Below are 10,802 nucleotides of genomic sequence, written 5' to 3' on the forward strand. Positions count from 1 at the left end.
ATTTTCACTGCATAAGTTATTCTTTTTTAATTTCTTCAGCCAGTGCTTACTGAGCTCCTACCCTGGGCCAAGCACATAGTTGCTAGAGAGAATGCAGATTTATAAGCTGACCTCTTTAAAATTTATCACAAAGGACAGGAGTTGCAAAACAATGCAGCTATAACTAAATTCAGACTGCAGCCTAATTTTGTAAATAAAGATTTACTGGAATAGAGTTACCCTCATGCATTTACGTGTTGTCTATGGTTGCTTTTGCTTTACAGGGATGGAAATGACCATTTATAAAACAGACTGTGTGGCCCACAAAACTTAAAAGTATTTTACAGAAAAATGTTTTAATTCCCAAAATTTAGTTTGAAGTGCTTCATATAGGTTTAATTACATTTACACAATTGGTCAGTTAGTAACCTTTGTAGTGAACATCATACAGTAAGATAACTCAACATTACTGCATAAACTACAAAGGGCTTTTAATCCATATTTTCTAAACATACCTTTTACTCTGAAAAGTTATACAAGTAAGTGATTTAAATATTAGGTGAAAAGAATGAGCTATGGGAATTGGTTGAACAGATCAGTTCTTCATTCTAAAGAATTAAAACTATAATGTGATTTGTCAAAATAGTTTGTATTTATCAGATTCTCTTTCAAGAAAAATAATGATTCTTACAAAATAAATAAACTGCAGCTTGTATGTTCTGATCCCATTTTTAATGGAAATAAATATGAATAAAGCATGAGGGGTAGCATCACTTCATGTTAAAAAATCAGATTAAAATGTTTGAAATTATTCTGTTTACCATTAAACTCAATTGCCCAAACCAAAAAAATTCTAAATAACATTAAATAATTTCTTTCAGTTGTTCTCACCTGGAGAAAGTAGAACTTCCCAAGAGAAAACAATTTAGGCAAACCATAATGTTTGCTTCCTGGAACAGCTCTTCTCATCCTGTGTCCTTTATTCTGCTTGGAATCCCAGGACTTGAGAATTCTCACTTCTGGATAGCCTTTCCATTCTGTGCTATGTATCCTGCCACTATACTGGGCAATATCACTCTCCTTCATATAATCCGAACTGACCACACACTCCATGAGCCCATGTACCTCTTTCTGGCCATGCTGGCTATCACTGACTTGGTCCTCTCCCCTCTTCTCAACCTAAAATGTTGGCCATACTCTGGTTTCATGCCCATGAGATTGAATATCATGCCTGCTGCATTCAGGTGTTCTTCATCCATGCCTTCTCTTCGGTGGAGTCTAGAGTGCTCATGGCCATGGCCTTGGACCGCTATGTGGCTATCTGCTTCCCACTGTGCCACTCCAGTATCCTGACTCCATTTGTCGTGGGCAAACTGGGGGCAGTTGTGATGATAAGGGAGTGCTGTGGGTGTATTCCTTCTGTTTCATGGTCTCCAGAATGCCCTTCTGCCACAACCAGGTCATTCCTCAATCATACTGCGAGCCCATGGCTGTGCTGAAACTTGTGTGTGATGACACTAGAGTCAATCATGCATATGGGCTCTTTGTAATCATCTCTGTGAGTGGCTTTGATGTAATTTTCAACAATGTCATGATTTTGATAGCTGTGCTGCAGTTGTCCTCAAGTGAAGCCTGGGTCAAGGCTTTTGGCACATGAGCCTCCCATATTTATGTGATCTTAGCTTTGTATATCCCAGCCCTCTTTACTTTCCTCACCCATTGCTTTGACCATCATGTGCCCCAAGTGCTGCACATCATGTTTGCTAATCTCTATCTGTTGGTACTCCCATGTTCAAACCCATCATCTACAGCATTAGAACCAGACAGATCTGGGACAGGGTTATCCAGGGATGTTGGTGAAACAAGCCCTGAGCCAAGGATCACAGCATCACCACCACTGTAAACTGCCCACTGCTTAATATTCTGGGGACATTAATGAGGAAATGTGCCAAGTCATCACATATCTCTGCAAAGTCATCTCTATGATCAAGTTTCACATAGATTGGCAACCCATCTGAAGCAAGAGGAACAATTTTCAGGCCATGCAGAACAAAAGCGCAATCAGCAGCCCAGATGCTCTGATGCAGAGATAGGTGTTTAATAATAAATTATAGTTTACATATGTGCTTTATCACAAGCACTTAATAAAATATATTTTTATATGTAAAATTAGTGAAGCTTTTTTAAGTGTCTTTCTACAGGGGATTATAGTGAAAATACTTTTTTTTTCTCTTTAGGCAGAAGTTGGTACAATGTTGTTTAAATGAGTTTAGATACTTTCATCAAGGCAGTTCTATAAGAGACTTGGAGTAGTACTGGGTGGTACTGCAGGGACAGATGCTGGACAATGTATGTCCTGCCATGGCCCACTGGGTGGACTGGGGGAGAGTGTAAATTACAATGTAAACCACTATCCATGTGGTGTAACCGTACTCCAAAATGTATTCACCAAATGCAATGAATGTGCCACAATGATGAAAGAGGTTGTTGATGTGGGAAGAGTGGGGTGAGGGCGGTAGAGGTCATATGGAGACTGCATATTTTTTTAACATAACATTTAAAAAAAAATAAAGAAGAAGAAAAAAGAAGCCAGATATAGCAAGGCACAATTTAATATTAGCTGTCATTTAACTATTCTTTTTGTAGTGGGGTCCAAAAGGTGTGAAAAAATTCATGATATAATATTAAACAAAAAAGGAAAAAAAGAAAATTGTCCATTATATTTGATGGCAATTTTAAAGAGGTTTAAATATGCATAGAAAAAATGAGAAATTCATCCAAATGCAAATAATAGTTATTTAGGGTAGTGAGATTGTGACATTTCCATTTACTCATTCACATTTGCGTATATTTTAAAAAGTATATTCGCTTAAAGGCTTTTAATTTAAGGACGAGAAAATATTTAAAAGAACAGTGAAATGTATAGAAGATGTTGATTCATTGCCAAAGCCCAGAAGAGTGGAGTGTGCAAACTAAGAAGATGACAGATTCTGGAATAGATTAAGTTCCACAAATTCTTGAAAATCTAGGCATATAAATTGCTACCAGGATCACAATTCTTGGCACTGTGAACTATGAGGACTAAATGAGCTGAAATGTTGGTTTGTCTTCTCCACAATTTGCTGATTTAGTGAAGGAAATAAACTTCAGAATGAAGGAGAGGATTTTGGGGAAATATGAGGACAATTTTCTTCTGAAGATAACAATATTTATGGTAAAGGTGATGGGAATGTCAGTAGATATTTTAGCTTTTGTTAAAATTCACTTTCTTTTTAAGTTAAAATTTTTAAGTGTTTTTAAAATCATTGCTCCTTTAGAATCAATGCATGTGAGTTAACTTAATTTACCACTCTTCCCTATCAAAGTCAATAATGAAGTTTCTAGAAGTCAGGTTGTGTTACTGAGACCATCATCAGATGAAGCTGCATTAGGAGGAATATAGAAACATGTTTGTTTCTCCCAGAAGAAATCGATTATTGGAACCTGAAATGCCCCCAGAGAAGAATAGGTGTTCCGAAGGTGCATTTTCACATACCCCAGAATTTAAAGTTGTAAGGGATCGTGGATCTCCCATAGCAAATTTCTGACTGTGTATAGTTTTGTTCCTTATTTTTTATCTGATATATTCTGCTTTTATTCAACATATATCAATTATTATGTTGATACTTCTTTCCTTTGATCCAATCCTTCTAGGGTTTTGTTGCTTCCAAATACATCACCCTTCTGTCTGTCTTGGGGCTTTGCTTTTATTTTTCTTGTTGCCTTAATTTTTCTTTATTAGGACATTTTGTTTCCTTTCTTCCTTCAGGTCTCAACTATGCTACTTTCTCAGTGATTAGTTTTGTTTTTTTTTAAACCCATTTCTCTCAAATAAATCCTTGCTCTTAATTTTCAAACAATACTAATATTTTATTTCTTCCCCAGAACTTACCATGACCTGTAATTATTTAAATTACTCATATATCATTTGGCCTGCTCCTTTCTTATAAGTTCCATAAAATTATAATGAAGTTGTTCACTATCCCCAAAAATATTAAAAAATATTAGTTACTTGAATGTAGGAGTGAATCATATAACATGTGCCAAGTGCATGGTCCTCACAATTCCACTACTGGTCACATGATGGCATTTACAGGTCCATTTCTGCCTGATTTCTCCAAGACTGATTACCAAGATTTCAGCCATTCAGATTCCTTTCATTATGACAATATGACAATAAAATGATTCTGTTAAGTACATTGAAATATGTCACTCATTCATCTCATTTTTCAACAAAATAAAATATTTGGAGCATGTTAATTTTCTATTTAAGAAATACATATTGAGCAATTTTCAGCACCAGCATTTTGCTAGTGAATAGGCTAGAAAAGGAGACAAGAGAAACTGGGTCAGAGTAACTAATTAGCTTGAGACAACCAAAGTCAGCTCATTGAACACCTATAATTTCAGCCGGAATATAGAACCTATGTATGTACATAAACTATGTAGCCCTAACAAGCAAACGCAAAATATTCTGAATCAATGAAATTAGATAAATATCTTTGTTACAACTGGAAGAAACACTGGGTCCAAGATATCTATGATTAAACTCAAGCTTGTCTGTAACCATTTGCATAAATCGTCAAGTGAGCACTTAGAATGAGGGGCTCAGTTTCCACTTGGAAGTTGGACAGAGTCATCCCAGGGCCTGTCATCCCTCAGCTCACACTCATCTATAATGCAAACAACCAAGAGCAGAGACAGAAACTTAAAAAAGGCAGCCCTGAAAGGTCAGCTTCTCACTGCTTTCCAACATTCCCCATGTGTAACTGGTATCTCTGGGCCCAGTTCAAGAATTTTTTCAGAAGAAAAATGCCTCATCTGTACCATCTACTCTTCACAGAGCCAGACACAGAGTTATTAGTATGATGACATTTCATACTCAAATTCAACAAATATTTCTTGAACATTTCATATGATCCCAGTGCTATGCTTGGTGCTGGGGATATAGAGCTATCAAAATGCACAGGTCCTCCTAAAATCTTCTGTGGTCCTGCAACTCCTGCTGTATTCTGTTCTCACCACACTCATGTTCTTCATATTCTAATAATCTGCTTGTGTGCCTGACCCCATCCAAACTCCCTGTGAGGAGGAACGGTGCTTCCGTCACCTGAGATCCTAGCACGGTGCTAGCACAGAGCAGGAATATTATATATATGGAAACTAGCAGTATTTCTTTTTAATGAAGATTATAAGCATGTCAATAAAAAAATGAACCTATTATTTTGATAGTGTGCATTATGGAATATTGTAGTGGATTGAATTCTGTGTTCTAAAAAGAGAGAGGTTTCAAAGCCTAACTTTGTAAATGGAATCAAGATGAGGTCATATACTGAATTAGGGTGGTCCTAAATTCAACGACTACTGTCTGTATAAGAGAAAAGAGAGGGATTTTTTGGCACAGAGGCACAGGAGACCACAGGGAAGAAGGCCATGTGAAGAAGGAGGTAGAAAATAGACTGATGTATTTTCAAGACAAGGAAAATGTAGGCCCATCAGAGGCTGGAGGACACAAAGAAACCTTCTACCCTAGGAACTTCAGAGAGAAAATGTCCCTGCCAACACCTGATTTCAGACATCTAGCCTCATAAGTGTGAGAGAATAAATTTCTGTTGTTTTAAGTCATGAAGTATTTGGAACTTTGCTATGGAATGCTTAGAAAACTAACACAAATATCATGGACACGTAGGCTATGTGGCATAATTTTTACAGTAATTTTCTCCTGTCATCTTCATAACATTTCCCTGAGTTAGAGCAATTATTACCTTCACAGTACAGATAAGGAAACTGACACTTAAAGTAGTGATCTGGTACTTTAAACAACATGTATTACTAATGACTGACTGCTGTAAGAAAAACATACATCTAATTCCAAACTATATAGTTTTTATGTTACTTAACCAAAGTAGCAATGGGAATGCATTTGAAGATAAATTAATTGTACTGAGTATATGCTTTAATATATTTTCTGAATCTGGAAGAATCATTTTATTTTAGCATAAGGAGCAAAGAACATTTGAGGAATACAGAGGAAAATACTAAGGTGTGAAGGATGCTAGTGCCTGGCAGCTTTGGGTGAGCATACATTGTAGGGTTGGAGATGAGGAAAGAAAATTAGACCTAGGGATGCTAAGAGTGGTGCTGATTATTTTGGAAGCATTGATGATGCTAGAGATAGGGTTAGTGATCCAGTTGGTGATGATGGGTCAAATGATAACCCTATTGTTTGATATTGGAATGAGGATGGCAACTCTGTGATCTAGACATCTGGAAGGTGAACTTGAAGCCAGCAGGTGAGTGAGATCCTGTTGCTTGACCTTGTCATGGAAAACATTAATATTCTTCTATGCCTGTAGTCAATAACTCTACTCTCTCTACTGAGGCTGAAGTTCCTAAAGCCAAAAGAGGAAAGAGGGCTCATGCTGGTGACACTTCGGACTTCAGACTGTAGCACTCCATGTCTCAGAGAGGAAATGGAGTCCCAATCTTAGGCTCCAACTTTTTCTTTGTATGTCACAGGTTTGGACCATTATAGAAGAGATCTTGAATTCTCTAGTTCTGGAGGTCTTTGCTTCCAGAAGGAAACATAGGAATAACATGCAAATAGAAATTGAAGAAGAATAGTTAACTGAGGAACAAATTACTAGCATTATTGGTGTGTAAGCATTATTGGTGTGTAAGCAATAAAAGCTCCTTTTATTGCCAATGAAGGATTTATCTATGAAGCAAAAGCATCATGTTTGAATGGGGATCTTCTCCTTTCCTGTGAATCTAGAATTGCAAGTTCTGCAAAGCAGTCTGCATCCATGTACCAAATACCCATGTTAACAAGGATGGCCAGATTCCCTCAGAAGTTCAGGCCCTTAAGCTTATTTCAATATGAAAACAGAAGGTAAGAGAGCAAGAATACATGCATATAAGCACTCATTATTTACCCACAGTGACCATGGCTATTAGCAAAATGGAGCACAATAAATATATTAAGAACTGACCCATTCCTTGAGGGAAACCAGGTGAGTAGCTGGAAAGAGATGGATTTGGGAATGGACATATTTTCCCAGTTGTTCACAGTGGTAGTATAGGAACAAAAGAGAGAAGACAGGGCTGCAAATTTCCTTCTCTCTTTATTAGCACCATAATTTTTCCAGTGAAAATTGGTTTGCTTTCTTATCTTCCCAGGATACCAATAATTCTTGAAGTTGAAGATAGTGATTTACAACTCTTTTCCCCAGTCTAGACCAGTGCCTTCATTTTCCACTCTTATGTACGATTTGCTTTCTTTTACTTTGCATTTCATGTCCCTGTGGACCACTGGTCACGTGAGTTAATAGCTAAACCCCTGCTGAGTTTATACAGCCCTGCCCTGTTTTTATAGATGAAGAAATAAGGATATAGGTTTTCCTCTATCCCTGATCCCAATAGGATTTGATACTACTGATGGCCTCACAGCTCAGTTCTGCTTCTTCATAAAGTCCATGACTCCAAAACTGAAGCCTGTTCTCTCTTTGCTGGCAAAGATAGAAAAGTCTCTCCTATCTACATGAACCTGGTAAGAAGGCGTAGAAAGGTATTCATTTTTGTTTATCTTGTGGACTGATTGATGCCTATTTACAAATATTCAGATGGACTTTCAGAAAAGTTAGATAGCATTAGGGTTCACCCTGCCTTCATGGATCAACGTAACATATTGATCTTTCCCCTACTAGTCTGTAGTTAAATATGTTTAATGTTTTTTTTTCCTCAGGTTAAATTGAGACTTAGGGAACTAGAGATTAAAGGGGAAGTAGGGAATGATGTCATAAAGGGATAAGTAATGAAATATCATATTACAGGATATTTTCTCTTAGAAAGTAAACTTCAAATTCTGCCACCTATTTTAAAATTCTTAATTGCAGAATACGAATACTAACCCATGTCTATAATCTTTGTTAGTATTCAGTGCTGTCTTTCTGGAATTTATTTTTAATAATTAAACATGTTATTTTATAATGTTTTATAGTATTTCCAAGTTCTACTGAGGTAAGTGCCTCTCCCATTCCCTACAATATATACTGAAAACCATGGCCTTGTCTTCAAACCACTAACATCCTCCCAAGTACTTCACAAAACATAGTGGGTACTAAGTGATAATGCCCTCACACAACCCTCCAACATCTTACCCATTTGCCACTAACTTCTGATGTTAGTGAAATTGATGATCTTCATCTTTTTGAGGGCTAATTATTCCCACGATCTGTATTCAATCCCCTACTACTTTCTTTTTTAAAAAAATTTCTATACCAGTTAATTTCTCCCTCTTCTATATAACCAGTCTTTCCCTATCTACTGCATCTCCAACCTCAGTTTAAAAATATATACATTTCTCCAAGTTGCCCATTTCGCAACAATCTTCCATTTACCTTATAGTATTCAGCAATGGCCTTGTCCCCCCTTACCTTCACTGCCAAGTTTCTAAAATACTATAAAAGTTTTAGTATCGCACCTATTTCCATTTCCATTCCATTCTTCAAGACTCTGTAGCAGGTTCTTGACTTCAATGCTGTATTTAAATGGTCCCCCCCCCCCCCCCGCAGGATCACTAACATGCTCCTACCTGCATTTCAGACTTAATCTTTCCAAATATTTGACACAGTTGTTAATTGTCCACCTACTTTTTCTCTTGTTTTTTACCTTTTCTGTAAACCTGTCTGGTCTCATCTTGTTTTAGTGTATGTATTCTTTCTTATGACTTCTATAGAATTCTACATTATTCACTGGCTTTCAGTTGTAATTCTACTTTCTGAAATTGTTTGCCCATTCTGTTGGATTAAAATTTATACAATGATAATACTCTAATATATAATTCAGGAAAAAGTCTGTACCTGTAAACCCATGCCCACATGGCCACTACAGGTTCATAGATTTCTTCAGGTAGATTTCCCTTAGTCATTTCAAATAAAATAGATTCTAAAGTCATTGTATTGATTTTCTTAACTAAGGCTCTAGTCATAGGATCTTGTGCTCTGATAAAGGAGCTGAAAATTCTGGCAATAAAAAAATTTATTATCATAAAATATTTTACATTATATGAATGTATTTTTCTTCTATTTAAGGCTGAAAATACATACATATTTGATAAATGTCTTTGATTATGAATGATAGATGAATAGTAGATTAAGATTTTGATTTAGAGTTTTCTCAATGATAGAGGGCTCATCAATGAACTTAGATGACACTCCTAACCGAAAAAAAAAAAAAGGAAAAGGAAATCTTGGTGTTCTTTTTTATAATATAGAAATTTATTATTTCTCTAGGATGTGAACACTGTGAGGACAATGCTAGAATCCCAGGACAACATGGAGGTCTTAACCAACTTGACAGCTACATTTCCAAGCTTCCTGTTGACTGGCATTCCTGGCCTACAGTCTGTCCATGCCCTGATCTCCATTCCTTTCTGTTGTGTCTATGCCATTGCTCTCTCAGGGAATGGCATGATCCTGTTTGTCATCATTACTCAGCAGAGTCTCCATGAGCCCATGTACTATTTCCTCTCCATACTGTCAGCTGCTGACCTGGGCTTGACTGTTTCTACAATGTCAACAATATTAGGCATCTTCTGGTTTGATGCAAGTGAAATCAGTTTAAATACCTGCATTATCCAGATGTTTTTTCTTCATGGATTTACATTCATGGAGTCTGGAGTGCTCGTGGCCATGGCCTTTGACCGATATGTTGCAATCTGTGATCCCCTGAGGTACGCCAATATCCTCACAAATTCCAGAATCATTCAGATGGGTATCTTGATGATTATACGTACTGTGCTTTTAATAGTACCACTTCTTTTGCTCCTTAAGCAACTCTCTTTCTGTAGAGGTAAGGCCCTTTCCCACTCCTACTGTTACCATCCAGATGTGATTAAATTAGCATGTTCAGATACTCGGCCCAACAGCATCTGTGGATTAATTGATCTCATCCTGACCACAGGGATAGATACGCCATGCATTGTCCTGTCTTACATTCTGATTATTCGCTCTGTCCTCAAGATCACCTCCCCTGAAGAGCGGCACAAGGTCTTTAGCACCTGTATCTCCCACATTGGAGCAGTTGCTGTTTTCTACATCCCCATGATGAGCCTGTCCTTGCTGCATCGCTATGGTCAGTCAGTCCCCAAAGTAGTCCACTCAATGATGGCTAATATATACCTACTTCTGCCCCCTGCTCTTAATCCCATCATCTATAGTGTAAAATCCAAACATATCCGCAAGGCTATACTCAATCTGCTCCTTACAAAATAAACAGATGATTATGCTTGAGCCAAACCTGACAGAGTCTTTCACTGTAGAAAAGCAGTCCTTGTTGGTTTTTACCTTTCAGATATTTGTTTCACTACTTTTCATTTATTCAATGCGTATATTATGTTTTAAGTTATTAATAAAAATATTATATGTTATCCCAAGGTGTTAATAATCCAATAAGGGAAACAGGAAAATAATATAGTAAGGAAGTAGGAAAATTAATACTCATGGCAACTAAAGTGAATTGACCTCTTATTTTATTCTTGGGCTTATTCTAACTGCTTTTCAGTCATATTCCATCTTCAAGCAGCCCAATAATGTATATAAGTTTATATGTTATATTTTATAGATGAAGAAACTGAGACTTAGAAACATTTAAGCCACCAAATGCCACGCAGCTAACATGGGCAGGGTTGAGATGTGAATCCAGATTTTCTCTATCTTAGATGCCATGTCCTTCATCAGTGTATTACATCCTCTACCAATAGCACTTTAGGAGAGATGTAATAG

General features: G+C 36.9%; 1 protein-coding gene and 1 pseudogene across 1 annotated transcript; both read left to right on the forward strand.

The window, feature by feature from the left end:
- Window positions 1-918: 918 nt before the first annotated feature.
- Window positions 919-1,839, forward strand: LOC101442499 (olfactory receptor 52R1-like; annotated as a pseudogene).
- A 7,493-nt stretch (window positions 1,840-9,332) lies between these two features.
- LOC101433894 (olfactory receptor 51F1-like) lies at window positions 9,333-10,292 on the forward strand. Its single transcript, XM_004447171.2, has one exon. It carries the CDS (start codon window positions 9,333-9,335, stop codon window positions 10,290-10,292), a length of 960 nt encoding a protein of 319 aa, XP_004447228.2.
- The last annotated feature ends 510 nt before the right edge of the window (window positions 10,293-10,802 follow it).

This window comes from Dasypus novemcinctus, chromosome 10 (assembly GCF_030445035.2).
Source record: "Dasypus novemcinctus isolate mDasNov1 chromosome 10, mDasNov1.1.hap2, whole genome shotgun sequence".
Lineage (NCBI taxonomy): Eukaryota > Metazoa > Chordata > Mammalia > Cingulata > Dasypodidae > Dasypus > Dasypus novemcinctus.

What these genes read in the sequence shown, in the direction of transcription:
- LOC101433894 (XM_004447171.2), top strand. Translation starts at nt 9,333, where the DNA reads ATGCTAGAATCCCAGGACAACATGGAGGTCTTAACCAACTTGACAGCT.